Source organism: Ornithorhynchus anatinus, chromosome 17 (genome assembly GCF_004115215.2).
Source record: "Ornithorhynchus anatinus isolate Pmale09 chromosome 17, mOrnAna1.pri.v4, whole genome shotgun sequence".
NCBI classification, from domain to species: Eukaryota; Metazoa; Chordata; class Mammalia; order Monotremata; family Ornithorhynchidae; genus Ornithorhynchus; species Ornithorhynchus anatinus.
This window is the reverse complement of record NC_041744.1, coordinates 33,628,570-33,647,870: the sequence shown is the minus strand read 5'-3', so window position 1 is coordinate 33,647,870 and position 19,301 is coordinate 33,628,570. Positions and strand designations below refer to the sequence as shown.

At 55.4% G+C, this 19,301-nt stretch overlaps 1 protein-coding gene across 3 annotated transcripts; it reads left to right on the top strand.

The window, feature by feature from the left end:
* Positions 1-1,227: 1,227 nt before the first annotated feature.
* On the top strand, positions 1,228-18,918 carry ZBTB11 (zinc finger and BTB domain containing 11). Of its 3 annotated transcripts, none has more exons than XM_001518843.4 (12): positions 1,228-1,588; positions 5,173-5,408; positions 5,804-6,035; positions 6,898-7,760; positions 8,112-8,291; positions 8,784-9,020; positions 10,243-10,387; positions 11,342-11,459; positions 12,126-12,284; positions 14,250-14,425; positions 16,287-16,791; positions 17,082-18,918. In XM_001518843.4, the coding sequence occupies exons 1-12, from the start codon at positions 1,279-1,281 to the stop codon at positions 17,089-17,091; spliced, it is 3,171 nt and encodes a 1,056-aa protein (XP_001518893.3). In that variant the 5' UTR covers positions 1,228-1,278; the 3' UTR covers positions 17,092-18,918. The 3 variants fall into 3 exon arrangements, with proteins under 3 accessions (XP_001518893.3, XP_028937923.1, XP_028937924.1); XM_029082091.2 differs by lacking the exon at positions 1,228-1,588 and adding an exon at positions 3,112-3,927; XM_029082090.1 differs by having other exon boundaries at positions 16,287-18,918.
* Positions 18,919-19,301: the final 383 nt, after the last annotated feature.

The following is a 19,301-nucleotide window of genomic DNA, read 5'->3' as shown; positions in this document are numbered from 1 at the left end:
ACGATGATGGGTTCTAATCCCGTCTCTGCCACTTGTCAGCTGTGTGACTGTGGGCAAGTCACAACTTCTCTGTGCCTCAGTGACCTTATCTGTAAAATGGGGATTAAGACCGTGAGCCCCACGTGGGACAACCTGATTACCTTGTATCTACCCCAGCGCTTAGAACAGTGCGTGGTACGTAGTAGGCGCTTAACAAATACCAACTTTCTTCTTCTTCTCTGTGCCTCTGTGACCTCATCTGTAAAATGGGGATTAAAATGTGAGCCCCACGTGGGACAACCTGATTAGCCTGCCCTGTATCTACCCCAGCGCTTAGAACAGTGCTCTGCACGTAGTAAGCGCTTAACAAATGCCAACCTTCTTCTTCTTCCCTGGGCCTCAGTGACCTCATCTGTAAAATGGGGATTAAAACCGTGAGCCCCACGTGGGACAACCTGATTACCTTGTATCTCCCCGAGCGCTCAGAACAGTGCTCTGCACGTAGTAAGCGCTTAACAAATGCCAACATCCTTCTTCTTCTCTGGGCCTCAGTGACCTCATCTGTAAAATGGGGATTAAAACCGTGAGCCCCACGTGGGACAACCTAATTACCTTGTATCTCCCCCAGCGCTCAGAACAGTGCTCTGCACATAGTAAGCGCTTAACAAATACCAACCTTCATTTTCTCTGGGCTCACCTGTAAAATGGGGATTAAAACCGTGAGCCCCACGTGGGCCAACCTGATTGCCTTGTATCTCCCCGAGCGCTCAGACCAGTGCTCTGCACGTAGTAAGCGCTTAACAAATAGCAACCTTCTTCTTCTCTGGGCCTCAGTGACCTCATCTGTAAAATGGGGATTGAAACCGTGAGCCTCACGTGGGCCCACCTGATCAGCTTGGCTCCCCCCCCCCCCAGCGCTTAGAACAGTGCTCTGCACATCGTAAGCGCTTAACAAATAGAACCCCGGAGCTCCGACTCCCCAGGCCGAGGCCAGGAGGGCCGCACCGCCTTTGCCCGTCTCCAAGATGGCGGGCGGAGGGCGCCGCCCTGCCCGCTTCCAAGATGGCGGCCGACAGGTTGTTGGGGACGGAGGGGAGGCCCCGCGCGCATGCGCGCACGCCTGGCGCCCCTTCCCTCCATGTCGGGAGCGGGCAGCCTCTCTGCCCCCGCGGCCCTTCAGCGCGTCACTTCCGGTGGTGCAGCAGCCATTTTGTCTCCGCGCGCCGGAGCGGCGCCAGGCGGTGCAGTTCCCCCCCGGAGGCGAGGCCCCCGGCCTCCCCGGCCCGGCCCGGCCCGGCCATGTCGAGCGAGGAGAGCTACCGGGCCATCCTGCGCTACCTGACCAACGAGCGGGAGCCCTACGCGCCGGGCACGGAGGGCAACGCCAAGCGCAAGATCCGCAAGGCGGCGGCCTGCTACGTGGTGCGCGGCGGGACGCTCTTCTACCAGCGGCGCCAGCGGCGGCGCCAGGGCTTCGCCGAGCTGGAGGTGGTGCTGCAGCCCGACCGCCGCCGGGGCCTCATCGAGGCCGCCCACCTCGGCCCCGCCGGCGCCCACCTCACCCGGCACCACACCTGGCATCGCCTCTCCGCGACCTACTGGTGGAGAGGTCGGTCGGGACGGACGGGACCGGACGGACGGACGGACGGGGGCGGTCCTGGCCCGGACTCCGGCCCTCCTCCCGGCATCCTCCGGGCCGGGCGGGCTCGACTCCCGGCATCCTCCGGGCGGGGCGGGCTCGACTCCCGGCATCCTCCGGGCGGGGCGGGCTCGGCTCCCGGCATGCTCCGGGCGAGACGGGCTCGACTCCCGGCATGCTCCGGGCGGGACGGGCTCGACTCCCGGCGTGCTCCGGGCGGGACGGGCTCGACTCCCGGCGTGCTCCGGGCGGGACGGGCTCGACTCCCGGCGTGCTCCGGGCGGGACGGGCTCGACTCCCGGCGTGCTCCGGGCGGGACGGGCTCGACTCCCGGCGTGCTCCGGGCGGGACGGGCTCGACTCCCGGCATCCTCCGGGCGGGGCGGCCTTGGCCAAGGGCAGCGCCAGGTTTAGTGTTGGTGTTTGTTAAGCGCTTATTCTGTGCAGAGCACTGTGCTAAGCGCTGGGGGCGATACAAGGTCATCAGGTTGCCCCACGTGAGGCTCACAGTCTTCATCCCCATTTGACGGAGGAGGGAACTGAGGCTCAGAGAAGCGAAGTGACTCGCCCACGGCCCCACAGCTGACCAGGGGCACAGCCGGGATTCGAACCCGTGACTTCTGACTCCAAAGCCCGGGCTCTTGCCACCGAGCCACGCCAGGGTCTGAGCATCCTCCGGGCAGGGCGGAGTGGGGCCCCTGGGCAGCCTTCGGGCAGCCTTGGCCAAGGGCGGCGCCAGGTCCCGGGCATCATCCGGGCGTCCTCAGACAAGGGCGGAGTCAGGCCCCCGGGCAACCTCGGCCGAGGGCAGATTGAGATCCCCGGGCATCCTCAGACAGAGGTGGACTCGGGCCTCCGGACATCCTCTGCAAAGGGCAGCTCCAGGTCTCTGGGCATCATCTGGGCATCCTCACACAAGGGCAGTCAGGCCCCCGGGCAGCCTTTGAGAAGGGCAGCGCCAGGTCTGGGGCATCCTCAGACAAGGGCAGTTAGGCCCCCGGGCAGCCTTGGCCAAGGGTGGAGTGAGGCCCCCGGGCATCCTCAGACAGAGGTGGACTCGGACCTCCGGACATCCTCTGCAAAGGGCAGCTCCAGGTCTCTGGGCATCATCTGGGCATCCTCACACAAGGGCACAGTCAAGGAACCCGGGCAGCCTTGGCCAAGGGCAGCGCCAGGCCCTGGGCATCCTCCGGGCAGGGCAGCCCCAGGCCCCGGGGTTCCTCCCAGTAGGTCATCGCTGGACACCGGGCGTCCCCCGGGAAAGGTGGTTCCAGGACCCGGCCTTCCTAACAGTAATAATAATGGTATTTGTTAGGCGCTTACTATGTGCCAGGCACTGTACTAAGCGCTGGGGTGGATCCAAGCAAATGGGGTTGGACACAGTCCCTGTGCCGCATGGGGCTCAGAGTCCCGATCCCCATTTTACAAATGAGGGAACTGAGGCACAGAGAAGTGAAGTGACTTGCCGAAAGTTACGCAGCAGAAAAGTGGCAGAGCGGGGATTAGAACCCATGACCTTCTGACTCCCAGGCCTGTGCTCTATACACTCTGCGGCTACTTGTCATCATTCCTTTCGTTCATTCATTCAGTCGTGCTTATTGAGCGCTTACTGGGCGCAGAGCACTGTACTAAGCACTCGGGAGAGTCCAATATACCAGACGCATTCCCTGCCTACATTGAGCCTGGGGAATGGGGGGGCGGGTCCGGCCAGGGCAGAGCCGGGCTCCCAGGGAAGCAGCGTGGCATAGTGGATAGATCGGCGGCCTGGACGTCGGGAGGCCCTGGGTTCTAATCCCGCTCCGCCGCTCGTCTGCTCTGTGACTCTGGGCGAGGCACTTGATAAATACCATCGATGGCCATTAGGTCCCAGAGTGGTCGCCCCAGCTCCGATTTAAGAATCCGTCACGATGGGTTTGATCGTCAGAGTCGTCCTCCCCTTAATGGCCGGGGCAATCCGGGAACCCGGGTTCTAATCTCGGCTCTGCTACTCGCGAGCGCTCTGTTCTCCCTCCCCTTAGATTGTGAGCCCCGTGTGGACCAGGGATGATGTCCCTTTTGATCGCACTCTGTCTATCCAGCGCTTGGCTCAGAGTAAACACTTAAATGCCATCATCATTAGCATTGCCGTTCTCGTTGATATCGTTATTTTCTTTTCCGGTAGCCCAGAGGGATGCTAAATGTTATTCTTTAGGTCCTGGGACCTAGAGCTGAGTGTTTGCCCAGGAGTTATGACACCACGCCAGGACGGCGAGGGATGATTGTTTAATCGGGTTCTGTTTGAATTGATTGAAATTTCCAAGACTAGACAACGTGAGCGTCCGTTTCCGAATCTCTTAAAGCTAAATGTTAGCAGAAGCATTCGTTTTAACATTTCCTCCAGCGGGTTAGCCGGAAATTCCAAAGACTCAAAATTAGCCCGTAGAACTTCCTAGTGAGAAAATTCCTGGAATTCTTTTTTTTTAATGGTATCGAGGACTAACTCTGCGTCAAGCGTTGTTCAAAGCGTAGGTTATTCAGGCCGGATACGGCGTCTGTCCCTCGTGGGGGTCGCAGTCGGAGTAGGAGGGAGAGAGGTATCGAATCCCCATTTTGCAGTCGAGGAGACCGAGGTGTGAAGCGACTTGCCCGAGGTGACACGGGAGGCCGGTGGCGGCCCCAGGAACGGAACTCCGGTCCTCCGGCTCCCGGGCCCGCGCTTCGTCCGCGGCTACTTCCGCCGCTGTATGCACGTGTGATTTTGGACAGAGTCCCGGGGATAGATAATGTGCAAAAAGGAGAGGTCACCGGTAACTGTGTCAACGGGGACGATGGCTCCCGGTGGGACTCACCAGTACCCGACGCCCCTTCTTCGTTCCGGAAGGTGTACGGGCCTCCGTTACTCGGGCTGTGCAACGTAACATTGTGATGTCGTAGGGAGCCCCTCCGCGGGAATCGGCAAAACGTAGGCCTGTGACTGGGGAACCTCCCGACCCGCCTCCCCCCCTGAACTCTTGCTCCGGAACCACTGTCTTCCCAGCCAGGTCCCTGTATCCACGAAGGCCACTTGTGAGCCACGGGACTCAGGGACGGGAGCCGAGGCCGAGGAGGCCGGGAAGTTCTCCCCCCTACTTAGACCGTGAGCCCCGTGTGGGACCTGAACATCTGGCATCTACCCCGGCGCTCGGGACGGTGCTTGGCACGTAGCAAGTGCGTAAAAAGCACCACGGTTACTGTTTAAAATAAAAAAAACAACCAAACATAAAAGCGGCAGCAGAACGGAGACAGGATAGCCGTCGACTGGACGAGGGGCCACCTCATATAAGACGTCCGCGTCGGATGTATTTTAAAGTAATAGCTGCCTCTGGAATATTCAGATTTCTGTCCCTCTAGCCTCGGCCACATCTCTCCTTCGTCTTTTCTCACCGATGCCACAGCCGAGCGCTACGTGACCATTTTTATATACCCTGCCAAAAACTGCCCCAACTACCGGCCGTCCCTATCATTGTCGTTTTCAAGCGAGGGACTGATACACGCTTGCTTGCCGATTTCGTTATTTTATTTCATTTTTTTTGGTAGGCATTTTAAAGCAAGTCAAAGATTACATTAAAGAGTGCAGCCAATGCCAGGAGAAGCTAGATCGCTCTCGTCCAGGAAGGTATGCGTCCGAAATGTTGGAAGAATTGGGCCTAGAGTTAGAGTCCGCCGAAGACAGCAACGAAACGGACGAGGAGCTGACTAACCCCGAGTCGGAACTGGGGCCGGTGTCCAGGACGGTGAAAAAGAAGCCAATCTCCAAACATGAACTTGTATTTGTAAGTGGAATTTTCTACCTTTCTATATTATTGCAAAACCGAGGACTTGAAAAATTTCTCCAAATAAAAACTCATTGTTTTAAAAATGTAGTATCGCAGACGTTTAATTTTGAACACTTGACTACTAAAGTAGGGTTACGTCCTCTCAACCACCCTACGTTTTCTCTCAGCCCTCCCTCCAACCACCCCACATTTTCTCTCAGCCCTCCCTCCCACGTGCTTTTACGTCCTCGTCTCTCAACCGATAAAATGGCAGAAAAGTTGAGCGGCCGTGAAGAGCGGGAGCGTATTCTGTATGGAAAGTCTCTCCCGAGGAAGCGGGATGTATTTTACGGAAACGACGGGAGATGAAGCTGAGGGGTTGTGCCACTCTTGATCCCGCGTTTGTTCGATAGGTTGACACCAAAGGCCTTGTGAAAAGGTCTTCCCAGAAACACTGCCAGACGGTCTTAAACCAACTGAACCAGCAGAGACTTTCCAATCAGTTCTGCGACGTTACCTTGCTAATCGAGGGAGAGGAGTACAGAGCCCATAAATCTGTTCTGTCCGCAAACAGCGAGTACTTCCGGGAGCTCTTCATTGAAAAGGGAGCGGTCTCCAGCCACGAGGCCGTGGTGGATTTGTCAGGTACAGATTTTCTTAATAATCTTCATTTTGCGTAGGAGGAGGGTGGGAGGAGCGCGTGGGCGCGTTGCCGGGCGAGGGAAGAAAGGGATAGAGAGAAGCGAGGCGGCTTTGACTTCATCCAGGAGGTGGGAGGTACCTCCATTTCAGAGGCGTAATCAAGCGAGAGTATTCATTGAGCACTTAGCGCTCGGGAGAGTACGGTACCCACCTGTCATTGGTTTTCTCGGGGTGGATCTTTATCGGACTCTGGGCTGAGAGCCATGGTGGGGTTGGGAGTTGGGGGGAGGCCATTAAAACTCATCTGATAGAAGTCGAAGTGACCCTTTTACCCTTTGAAAAGTTTCGAACGTAAAGAGTCGTATTAAAAAAAACACACTCTCAACACGACTCTGGATTGTTTAAGGTAAAAACCCCAATTAGGTCATTGGGATTCTGCCTTGTGTGCCAGAATTCTCTCGGCACATTTTATGTCCTAAAAATGGGGAGTATCCGACCGAGTGTGGTCGGCAAGCCTGACGTCCGTATTGTAGAAGTAATAAAATGAGGTGTAAGGAAGCGTGGACTTTTGGAAAGGGAGAAGCCGGGGGGGGGGGGTGTTAAGTCTCCAGCCAGTTGCCTGTCGACATTCTGTGCGGCGTTAAACGTGCAGTTTCTAACGGACCTGGTCCGTAAGCTCCTCGCGGACAGGGATCCGTGTCCACCAAATCTATTACTTAGTCCCGTGCCCTGCACAGAGTAAGTACCCATTAAGTACCCTTGATTGATTCGTAGGGTTTGTGTGAGTCTGTGCATCTTCTGTTTCGTGCTGTGCTGAGCCCTTAGTAGAGATTTCGGGCTTATCTGTCTTTTGGGTTCCATACAGGTTTCTGTAAGGCAAGTTTCCTTCCTCTGCTGGAGTTTTCTTATACTTCAGTACTGAGTTTCGACTTCAGCAACATGGCGGAGGTTGCCATGTTGGCCCGACATCTTTTCATGTCAGAAGTCTTGGAGATCTGTGAAAATGTTCACAAGCTAATGGAGGATAAACAGATCACCATATACAAAAAGGGAGAAGTCCACACGGTTGAATCCACTCAGAATTTATCTGAACGAACCGGAAGCCCAGTGCCTTCTGGGGGCGACGGGCCCGGGGTTTTACTCAGTTTTGCCGGAAACGGTGCGGTTGGGCTGGCGGTGAACGGACAGTCGCCGGATCCCGGACCGGGCGGTGAGAGCGCCCAGCGGACCGAGCCTCCGATTCCTTCCGAGTCTCGGGATTCCTCCGAGTCTCGGGTCTCTCCGGCCCCCACGGACGTCGGAAGCGACCGGTCGGAACCCGTCGCGGACCCTCCCGAGGAGGAGGCGGCCGACGACGGGATAAAGCGAGAAAGCTCGGAGAGCAGAGAAGAGAACCCGGTTTCGGAGCCGTGCCCCGAGCCTGCGGTAGAGGAGGCCATGGACACCGCCGCGCCCAGAAACGGCGCCGCGGACCCGGAGGAGAACGGCACGGGAAACGGAGAAACGGCCCTCGGGGGCCACGCCGAAGAACCCGAGGGCCAGCGTGGCGAGCCTCCGAGTGCCGGGGACGGCTCTCCGGAGGGCGAGGGGGCCCTCGGCCCGGATGACACGTACAAAAGCAGGCTCCGTCAGCGCTCTGTCAGCGAAGGCGGGTACATCCGACTGCACAAAGGCCTGGAGAAAAAGCATCAGAATAGGAAAGCCAATCCTAAATCAGCGGTACAACAGGTATGATGGGAGACGCCCGCAATTCTACGTTGTCGTCTTAGGCCGAAAGTAATCACTTTGCTCTTTTCGGGCGGGTGGGAAAGAGCGAAACAGATTACTCCCTTTTCGAGCGGGTCTACCGCTTGGGGTTCCAAAGGATCCGTGTTGTGATTTTTAACGACAATAACACCGAAAACGCCGGGTGAAAATATCGCATCACCGGGCATCGTTATGAGGGACTGCAAATCGGATTTACCGAGATTTTTTTTAAACGAGTGGAATCCTTCGAGCCCAGGAGGGCAACTTTTAAATTATAATTGGGTGGGCGTGTGTGGGGGTGTGTATGAATAGGATTTTTGTCTTTCCATTTAGGTGGCTATGAAGTTAGTTCAAAGGGGGAAAAAAATGAAGCAGCCCAAAAGAGACGCTCCCGAGAATCCGGACGAGGAAAGTTCGCACAAATGCAGTGAATGTGGGATGGTTTTTCAGAGACGTTACGCACTTATAATGCACACCCTAAAGCATGAAAGAACTAAAGATTACAAATGCCCAGTAAGTGGAAATTTTACCCTCTGAAAAAACTCCTCGCCATCTATGCTTAATGGAATCTGAAAGTTTCTCTTTCTTGCCGAGGTATTCAGCGTGGGGTTTTTTCCCTCCTAAATTATTTTCCAAATTAAGTGAGGGTGGAGGCTTAATTTATAGACTTCGTCGCGCCGTCAAGACCCTTGCAGTAACCAGTCGATCAGTGGTATTTAATGAGCGCTTACTGTGTGCAGAGCACTGTACTAAGAACTTGGGAGAATCCGGCCCAGTCGGTAGAAACGGTTCCCTACCCACAGAGAGCTTTCTGGCTAGAGGGGGGAGATGGACATTAAAATACACGAAGTACGGATGTGTGTAGGTGCTGTGGGGCTGAGGGTGGGGTGACTATCCAGCCTGTAAGAGTTGGCGTGGTTCTCCAGAGAAAGTGGACTTAGAGAAGCATAAATCGGTGTGGCAGAAACGTTTGGAAATAACTACGTGTCTGCCTTTGCTTCCTAGTTGTGTAAAAAAGAGTTTCAGTACAGCGCTTCTTTGCGAGCACACCTTATTCGACATACCCGAAAAACCGAGGCGCCGTCTTCCGCTGCCACGGAAGACCCGTCGGGAACGTCTGCCGAGAAGGGCAGGACCAAGCGGGAGTTCATCTGCTCTATCTGCGGGAGATCGTTGCCCAAGCTCTATTCTCTCAGAATCCATATGCTCAAACACACCGGAGTCAAGCCGCATGCATGCCAGGTGAAGAAGTCTCTGTCGGTGTCAAAATGCTCCGCGAAACATAGTGCCCCTTTGGAGGTGAAGGGGAGATCCCGTAGTGATTTATCGCTCACTTCTGTTGGGCCTGAAAAATTGGAGATTTGTCCCTCTCACCTGATCGAATTTCCTGTTTTCTTATACAATAGGGGCGGGAGGAAATCCGTTTTTTAAAAAGGAGTATTTCCGTAATTCCGTAATCCAGTGCCTAGCACAGTCCCTGTTGCGCTCATTCGTGAATTGACCCCGGCCCTTTAGGGTCGACCTGTTGTTATCGTCCCCTGGTGGTGCAACTTCTTGTGAGAACAGATCCCTTAAGGTGCTACCTACCGGGTGAAGAAGTGTTTCCATTGATTAGTTTTGAACCCGTCACCTTCAAGCTTCTGCGACTGCCCCCTGTTTTGGGATGCGGTTCACCCAGTGCTCCTGTTCCGTTCATTTGTTTTCTCTTTTCCTCTGAAATCTTTTTAGACCGAAGAGTCCCAGTGTTTTCGGCCCATCCGGCTTTCTCCAACCCCTCTAGTCATCTAGGTCACTGCCCTTTTCCAACTCTCTGATGACAGTCCTTAATGCAGTGACCAGAGCTACAGGAAGGCCATTGTGTTGAACCAGGACAAAGCTATTAGACTCTATGCCTTTGGTCATCTACAAATCTGGAGACTCGCTGTGCATTTCCTCCTCCGGACGTTTCAGAACCAGTCCTAGCACTCACCCCGGGTGACTCCACTGTTTTAGGCTTGTCCAGTCCGCAGAACGACCCTGTGTAGCTACCCTTTCCTAACCCAGTTTTCTATCCGTGATAGATCATCGCGGACCGTCCCATAAATACTCAGTCGTTTATTAAAAAGCCGGTGGCGTGTCACCCTGACAAAAGTCACGGCGCCTTGGCCGAGACGAGGTCGAATGGACTGAGTCTCGTGGGCAGATCCCGTGAAGACAGCAATATTTTGGGGGTGGCCAGCAGGCTGACCCCTGAGGAAGCCACCCGCCTCCTATCAGAGCTGGAGCGTTGCTCTGACTCTTCGCTAATGTGTCTGCCCTGGAAAACGTGTCAGTGGGAAGTTGACAGGATGAGGTAAAAAGGAGGCCGGATTACCATTTTAAGCAGGAAACTTCCAAGGACTGTAAATTTTGAGACCTTGTCCTCCGGGGAGCGTTTGCTCTGTCTTCGTCTCTGCCCTAATACCCTCACTCTTTTTCCCCCCAGGTCTGTGGAAAGTCTTTCACCTACAAGCATGGTCTCAAATTGCACCTGGCTCTCCATGAAGCACAGAAGCAGTTCCAGTGTGAACTGTGCGAAAAGTCTTTTGTCACAAAGCGGAGTCTGCAAGAACATCTGAGCATTCACACAGGTATCAAGAAAGGAGTCACGTCGTTTGGCTTTCGTGCTTTCGGAGACTTTCCGAAATTCCCCTGCTGCGTTTACTAGTCATGCGGGTTCGATCAGGGTTCCGTGGATGGGGTCGGAATATATTGAGGAGAAATGTTTGGCCTCCGTTTTTAAAATTTTCTTCAGTCAAATGAAAAAGGGAGAGAACCTTTAAAGTCCTCCTCATGACTCCTCTTCAGCGTTTATCTCACGGGTCACAGGTCGCGCTCGTATAAAAAGGCTGAAGAGGCATCACGTTGTTCCCCGGTTCTTCAACAGAAATAGAGGTGAGGTAGGAGGAAGAGAGAATAGGAGGGCAGAGGAAGGAAGACGAAAGGAGAGCCAAGTAAGGATGATCAAGGAAAATCGGGAGCAGGGAAAAAGCCAGGATCTTTCACTTTTCCCTCTAAAGGAAGAAGAGCTGTTAGGAAGAACTCTTCACACGTAGGGTGGGATAGCCAAGGCAGGCATCTCTGTTAAACTGCATTTACTCAAAGAGAGAGGGGTGGAAAAAACTCAGTCGTCTCATTGTGTGACCCGGAAATGCCTTCTAAGTCTCACAGAAGTGGGTTACTTCAGTTGTGGCAGTTCCTCATCCAGGATTGAGTGGCCTGGTTGCCCCTCACTGGCTCCTCTGGTTGCTGGTTCTGACTGGGTGAATCTTAACCACTTTCCTCATTTCCATTTCATTCTCACTGTCCTATACGCCTGCCCTGCCATTGTATCCATCAAGAGCTACATCAAGAGTTTCCATCAGCTGGGCTACAGATGTGTCTGAATGGGATGCCTCCCCCAGCAAGTTGGTTTTTTTGGGGGGGTGGGGCGAGGAGGCGGAGGGGCAATCACTTTTTGTTTAACCCTATCCGAAGTGCAATCCGAAGAAGCCCATTGGAAGATTGGTTGACGCTCTCTGTGGACCGGACTTTCGTTTTCACAGGAGAGTCAAAGTACCTCTGCTCGATCTGCGGCAAGTCTTTTCATAGAGCTTCGGGACTCAGCAAGCACCTCAAAAAACACCAACCAAAGCCGGAGGTTCGTGGTTACCAGTGCACTCAGTAAGTACTTGTGTGTGTTTATACACAACGAATGAACGTGAGCACGCCATTTTCTTGCCACGTCTATGCTGTCATTTAGTGAGATTGTGTTTGGTGATCTTTAGAAATTATTTAAGTACTAATAAAGTATTAGAGTGATGAAACGAGTTCCATTTTAGACCCAGGGATGGGTCCTGGAGTCGGTATCCCAACCTCCTCCTCTCCCCGGGTTCGGTGAGGGGAGGAGGAGGTGAACAGGTGCAGGTGCTCCTGGGATTTGTAGTTGTAAGCCCGCACTCTCCGAGGGCGGTAGGGCGTCAGAATCTCAAAGGACGTCTCGGGCCGGCTCTCCCGCCTAATCTAAAATAATCCGCCTCCGACGGGGCAGAAAATTGACTTACGAGCTCGTGGTGCGCGGGGAACACGCCTGCCAACTCTGTTGTACTCTCCCAAGCGCTTAGTACAATTCTCCACACAGAGCGAGCATTCGATAAATACCGTCGGGGATGTTGTCGATTCCATCACCCTAAAGCTCCAGATGAATCGGTAATGAAAATCTGGAGCTTCTGTCACAGGTGAAAACGTCGAGACTTTAAAGACTGTAAACCGAAAAAAAAAAAAAAACGTTATCTTGCCCCGAAGGCGCCACGAGCTCTCCAGGTAAGACCGAAGCCTTTCTCGTTGCAGATGCGACAAAAGTTTCTTCGAGGCTCGGGATCTCCGGCAGCACATGAATAAACACCTGGGGGTGAAGCCGTTCCAGTGTGAGTTCTGTGAGAAATGTTATAGCTGGAAGAAAGATTGGTATTCCCACGTGAAGTCTCATTCCGTCACCGATCCTTACCGGTGGGTAGCGCGTCCACGCGCGCGGCAGACCGGGGCTCTGCACCCGATTGAGACGAGGCCACTACTTCGAACGCGTGTTCCCTTAGTGAGTCGGGCAGGCCGAAAGTGACCGGAAAGTTGGAGAGGGGTTCGGGTGAAGTGGGGGAGGAGCGGTCCGTAACGGTTGTCGGCGGGAGGAAGATGAGGGATGGTAGAGCTAACTTGTTTTTTAATGGTATTTAAGTGCTTATTATGTGTCAGGGACTGTACTAAGCGCTGGGGTAGACAGAAGCTAATCGGGTTGGACGCGGCCCCCGGAACAGAACGTTGGGTTCGCTCTCCATCTGTCAGACAGTATCCCCCCAGTGCTCTGGTAGGCCCGTCGGAGTCGAGCACTTGGCTCTGTGGACCGGTGGTCTGAGCCCGCTCCAGGGCACCCCACGATGGAGCCGGGCGACCTCGCTGTGGGTAGGAAACGTGTCTGTCTTTTCTTATATCGGGCTCTCCCAGACAGTGCTCTGCACGTAGTAAGCGCTCAGTAATTACGACTGAATGCTCCTTGAAAATGTGGCTCTTATCATGGGCTGCATTTTCCAGTTGGCTCAAAGGCAACTGGTTACATTCCAGAACCAACCCGGTAAAATCGACGTTTTTCAGTCCCTCCCCACGGTCCCCCCGTGGTTGGCGGTTTTCCCGCCCTCCCTCTGGCCGTTTCTCGGGGCGTGGACGTGAGACCGGCGAGGTGCCCGGGGGGCTGGAAGGGGAGGGTCACGGGGAGCCGGGACAGGACCGGACCCCCTGACTTTCTGCCCGGGCCCCGGAGCGGGCTCGGCGGCTGCCGTCCTCCGAGCTCCCCCCAGCCCTCGGGGACTCCGCCGACCCTCACCACTCCCAGACAAGAGCTCCACTCTCTGGGGCAGCAAGGCGGAGGTCCCCGTGCCCCTCTGACCACACCCCGCATCCCTGTAGACCGTAAGCTCCTTGTGGGCACTCAGTCATTGAACGCGGCTCCGTGACAAAAGCAGGGACCTGGGAGTCAGAGGACGTGGGTTCTAATCCCGGCTCTGTCCCAGTATGCTATGTGACCTCGGGCAAGCCGCTTAACTTCCCTGCGCCTCGGTTACCTCTGGGGATTAAGACTGAGTTCCACGTGGGGCAACCTGATTGCCTCGTATCTACCCCAGCCCTTAGAACGGTGCTTGGCACATAGTAAGCGCTTAACAGATGCCATAATAATAATATTCACTGAGCGCTTACTGTGTGTAGACCACCCAGTAAGCGCTCGGGAGAGTTCAACAGAACGATAAACAGACATGTTCTCTGCCCACAAGGAGCATACACTATTGGATTGCACTCTCCCAGGCGCTTAGTAGAGTGCTCTGCCTGCAGTAAGCGCCCAGTACATTCCACTGATGGACGGATCCTCCGTGGAGGCCCTCCAGCTACCGTGTACGCCTCTGGACCGGTCTCGCACCGCCGTCTTCCCACCCCACACGCTCACCTCCCTCGTTTCCAGCAAGCAGAGCCCGGCGGCCTCCGAAGCGTCCGCCGACCGCGGAGTGTCGTGGGAGAGCTGGGCGGAGGCTGCTCTCTCCAGACCTAAACCTTTCATTGAGGGCCCTTCCGCTGAATGAAAATCAGCTCACGGATAGTGGGGTCCGACCGCGTCGACGCTCCAGAGCAGCTGGAGCGTACGTTACCGTCCTCACTCGGTTTCCTCTTCAGACCCCCGGCCCGGCTGCGTCTCTTACTTGGACTCAGAGGTGCCGTTGAGTGACCGGCTAGAGGTTCTTCGCTCCCGGCCGGCTCGCTCCCCGGTGGATCCGTTTACATCATTAATCTTCATATTTGTTTCCCCCCGCCCCCAGATGCCTCTCGGGGAAAATCCAGAAGCAGTTCCGTTGCGAAAATGTCGACTCGAGGGAGGCGGGGAAACCGAAGGAATGTGTTGGGTCGGTGTCATTTTCTCCAACGAATTTCTTTCAGATGTAATGTGTGTGGCAAAGAATTCTACGAGAAAGCCTTGTATCGACGGCACGTGAAAAAGGCCACGCACGGGAAGAAAGGGAGAGCGAAGCAGAATCTAGAACGGGTCTGCGATCAGTGTGGAAGAAAATTCACCCAACTGCGGGAGTACCGGAGGCACATGAACAACCACGAGGGTAACTATCAAGAGCTTATATCGTCCGTATTATCGTTTCGTCTTGAGTTCCATCGCCGTGAAATAATACGAAGAGGACGGTCTAATATTTTCTGGGAGGAAAGCCCACCGCCGGCTTATACCAAATACCAATACTGTAACCAAATACCAGGCTATGAATGGATGAGTTAAAAAATGGATGAGTTAAAAATGGATTTGTTAGGAGGGGATATATATATATGTATGTGTGTGTATAGATAATATCCCGGTTCTGCCACTTGTCAGCTGTGTGACTTTGGGCAAGTCACTTAACTTCTCTGTGCCTCAGTTACCTCATCTGTAAAATAGGGATTAAGACTGTGAGCCCCACGTGGGACAACCTGATTCCCTTGCGACTTCCCCAGAGCTGAGGATAGTGCTCTGCACATAGTAAGCGCTTAACGAATACCAACTTTATTATTATTATTATAATATTGCACTCTATAAAGTGAATCCCAGTGCCCCTTTGGTCCCGTGAAGACAGATGCTGGGCAGGGTGAGGATGTGGGAAAGCCAGGAGGCCACTGGGGAAATTGTGGGTGGAGAGAGGGGTGGGGGGCAAGCGGCAAAGGAGAGACTGGCCACTGTAGGAATGCGGCCTGGAACTGGGAAAGTCGGAGGCTGGGAGAGGGAAGCGGAGGGCTCCGAGGGCAGTGCCACAGATGTCTGTCGACCTGGGGAACCGTCGGACGACACCGTAGAGCCGAGGGGTTTGAAATAACCACCGGTGGAACCCGGAGTTCCCGAGCGTCCCGTGGACGAATGAACGAACGGACGCACGCCGCTCCTGGAAGACCGCTAGTATTTCCCAGTGAGGGTGCTGATGGAGACTTCGGGACCGAGATCGTCTCAGTGGAATCGGTTATCGTGCCCTTGGCTTCCGTGGCACCACGGTGACCTTGGACAGGTCGCTCCATTCCTCTGTGCCTCGGTCACCTCGTCCGTAAAATGGGGGGATTGACTGGGAGACCCGGGTGGAAAGTGGACGCCGGCCCCTACCCGATGAGCTTTTATCTACCCCAGCGCTTAGTGCGGCGCCTAGCCTCAAGCTAACGGACGGCACTTTCGCGCTCTTCTCGTCCCCAGCGGTCGGGTTCCCGTCAGCTGGGGACGAGCAGAACGGGGACTAGAACAACTCGGGCCTCCTCATTCCCGGGACGGTGCTTTTTTTCTTTTTCCGGCGGATTTACGATAAATCCGTCTCACGACGGGCCTGACGATTCCTTCGGTTACGAGAAGAGCGGAGAGTCGAGCGATATTCACGCTCCCGTCAAATGGGGGACCAGGTGGTCGAAGAGGAAGGAGGAGAGTATTCCGGACCTGCTGTGTTCCGGTCCTCTCTCGTATTGGCGGGGAAAGCGGAGCACGTGTCATAATGCGTAATTGGCGGTGCCTTGGAAGCCTCCATTTAGACCCCCAACTCGGTTTAACCGGGGTCCCCGTCCCAGCCACGGGACCCCGTGACGGTGGTCCGGCCGAGTCGGAAACGACGGTCCGTTCTGGAACGAGCCAGCTTGGGCCTCGCTACCGGGAGGTTGGCAGCCCCTGGCGGGTGGATCGCCCCCGCCCCGAGGCCGAGACCGGCCGGACCGCCGAGTTGACGGGCCGGCTGCCTAGGGGAGGTCCCCCGCCCCCCTCCCCGAAAGTGTAAATGTGGAGGCGCTTTCCTGGCGGGTTTTCCCGGCGACCTCTGTCATTCCGTGGGGGCTCGGCGTGGCTGCGGAAACGTACGGGGCCGTCCGGGCGTCGGGCGGCGAGCCCCCTCGGTCCCAGCCCACCTCCCTCCCCCGGTGGCGGTGATCTTCCCTAGGGTTCACCGTGGGCTCTCTTTCTCCCCCCCGCAGGGGTCAAGCCTTTCGAATGTCTGACGTGCGGCGTGGCCTGGGCCGACGCCCGCTCCCTCAAACGCCACGTGAGAACGCACACCGGCGAGAGGCCCTACGTCTGCCCCGTGTGCAACGAGGCGTACATAGACGCCCGGACCTTGCGGAAACACATGACCAAGTTCCACAGGGATTACGTGCCTTGTAAAATCATGCTGGAGAAGGACACCCTCCAGTTCCACAACCAGGGGACCCAGGTGGAGCACGCCATCAGCATCCTGACGGCCGACGTCCAGGCCCAGGAGAGTTGCGGGCCGGAGGAAGTGGAGGCCGTGGTGGTGACGGGGGAAACCCTCGAAGCGATCGCGGCCACGGAGGAGTGCGCCTCCGTGTCCACGCTCTCCGACCAGAGCATCATGCAGGTGGTGAACTACGTACTGGCCCAGCAGCAGGGGCAGAAGATAGCGGAAGTGACGGAAGCCATCGAGACGGTGGAGGTGGAGGTGGCGCACGTCTCCGACCCCGAGTGAGCGGCCGCGCCCTCCCCGAAAGACGGTCGGATGGGTTCCCGGTCGTTCGCCCCCAGCCGTCCCCCAGCCAGGCCGGGAACCCGGAGGGACGGTTCGCCTTCACGTCCCGCTGCCTTCCGGCTTCCAGCCTCCCGGCCGCTTAAACTCATCCTTCTCGCCCGTGGAGCCCCCTTAGCCGGTTGGGTCCACCTCGGCCTGGGAAAATCTGAAGTAAACCTTTTCTACGGAATGGCACTATCATGGTGTAATTTTTCTTTTTAAAAGGAATTTTTTTTTTTTTTTAAAGGATCGCATGAGGAACCGTAAGGTGGTTTTCAGGAGCGCGTGGCTTTCGGTCCGATCGGCGTCGGGGTCTGTTAAGTAAGGTTCCGCAGTGGGCTCGATGCTTTACCCGGGATTCTTTTATTCTCCAATTCCAGAGGTAAGACGGTCTCCATTTGCCCCAGTTGTGAGAGAGGGAGAGAAAAAGAAAAAAGCCCGGGATTTAGGATTCTGTTTTTGACTGTAGAGGGGCCAGGGCGAGTCGGGTCCGTAAATTTGTGGCCATGTTTTGGCACTGTGGGATGTTACCCCTTCTGGGCTCTGGACATCTTCTCCCCCACTCCCCCCGCCCCACTTCCGAAAGTCGTCCGAGTCACGTAGTTGTAATCTAGCGGATAGTGGGACGCGCCCAATATCGAAGGGTTCGGAAGGGATCGACGGAAGATCGATCGGCCCGCTTTCCACCCTGAAGGCGCCCGGCGTCGGATACCGGGGACCGGCGAGGTCTCTCCAGACTGACGCGACGCGTTCCTTCCAAAGACTCAGTCGAAAGGAGGACGCGGGATGAAACCAGGAACGTACGTTGAACCGCTTCACGGAAGACGTGCTTCGACGCCTGAGCCGCCGTCACTTGCACTAAATTTTACGAACGTCGCCGGGTCTCGTCGGTCCGGCTCCGAGAATTACGGCAGACCTCGGGCCCTCGCCGTAAACTCTGTTAGAGAATCCTGGCCCCCGGGGTTAGAAGAGAAAGTCTTCGTTTTAATGAAGCCGCCCGACGCGTGTGACGCTTAAAGATCCCTCCTTTCGTAAAACTGCCGGCCACCGCCTCGCTTGGCCGCAATCACCGCAGGGAAGCCACGTGAGCCGGAGTCTCCGTGAAATAACCCAGAACGGTACCGATTTAGCGTCCGGTTTTCGGAAGCCTGCCCGTGAAGCGTGAATCGCCACCGGTCGAAAGCACAAGGAAGGTGTGCCGTGGTGTGCCAGCTCCTTACCGGACTCTTGATCCCGTTTTGCCTTTCACTGGACTTTAAGAGAAAATAAGAACTGGACCTGCGGGCGATGTCCGACTTTACCCCTTTTTAAAACGTAGTAGCCAGGTTGCTATTACAACTAAGCTAAGGATGCGAAGTTTACAGGTCACCCCAACTTGGGCACAATTTAAAATTCCCTAAAAACAGCTCTATCATTGTTTCTCGATTTGTTGGTTTTGGTTTTTTTTTTTTTTTTTAAAGAGTCGAAAAGAGTACTTTCAAACTAGTCCTTCGGTACACAGTGCAGGACCGAGCGGTCAGGGCATTCTCGTCGTCGAAGCCTCAGAGCTTCACGACGCTGCATCTGACAGTGTTGGAAGCTACTTGGTGACTAGACTCTTTGGCTTGGAAAAAGTTAAGAGTCCACCATTACGGGCTCAAGAGTTTGAAAATGCAGTAGACTCCGTAGAAGGAAGGATCCAATCTCCCGATACGGTCGATTTCCTCCCCCCCCCCCGGGGCAAACCTAAAACCGTATCCGCACACCGGGTCTTGTTTTCTTTGAGCCGGAGATGTGTCGCCGTCCTCCCGGGCGAAGAGGGAGCCTTGAGGTAAAACTTTGACTCGTGTGCCTTTCTAATCAGGTGGGAACTGAGTCCAGCCTAAAAGGGATCAATGCTGGAGTTGTCCAGATGAAACCCGGGTAAGCATTTACGGCGTTGGCAGAGTTAAACTCTGAACACCCTGTGGGGCTCGCTCTTGGATTTAAAAACAAAACTTCCTCCGAGGGGAAGTACGATGCTCGTGCTGTATTCCAGAAAATGTGTATATTTTGCAATTGTCGGTAATTGTATAAATTATTGTTAATAAACAACTTTCTCCTCAGTTTTCACTCTAAAAAATCATTTCCCTTGAGATCGAAGGGGGAGGGATTCTACGCTCGGCCGAGAGCGGGGTGGACCCCGGCCCCGAATCCGGACGTGTTAGCGGGACGGGGGCTCCCGGGCAGAGGTGACTGCAGTTCAGCGGGCAGGCTGCCTTTCTGGGATTTTCCTACGGGCTTCGCACGGTGTCTCTGAACTTCCTCCGAGGAGCGGGTGGGCTGCGCTTCATAAGCGAGGAGGGGAATGACTCCGAATCTAAAGGGGGAGGAGGGAGGGGGCTTCTCTCCCTACACGTCAGATACCGTGCTTGATGAACAGCACCGTAAATTAGCATCCTAGCAGCGTTCCTGACTCCTGCTCGCGGGCCTGCCGTTCGGTTCGCCC

Coding starts and splice junctions, on each gene's coding strand:
- ZBTB11 (XM_001518843.4), top strand. CDS start 1,279: ATGTCGAGCGAGGAGAGCTACCGGGCCATCCTGCGCTACCTGACCAAC. Junction 9,021..10,242: donor TCAAGCCGCATGCATGCCAG/GTGAAGAAGTCT, acceptor TTTTCCCCCCAG/GTCTGTGGAAAGTCTTTCAC. Junction 10,388..11,341: donor ACATCTGAGCATTCACACAG/GTATCAAGAAAG, acceptor TCGTTTTCACAG/GAGAGTCAAAGTACCTCTGC.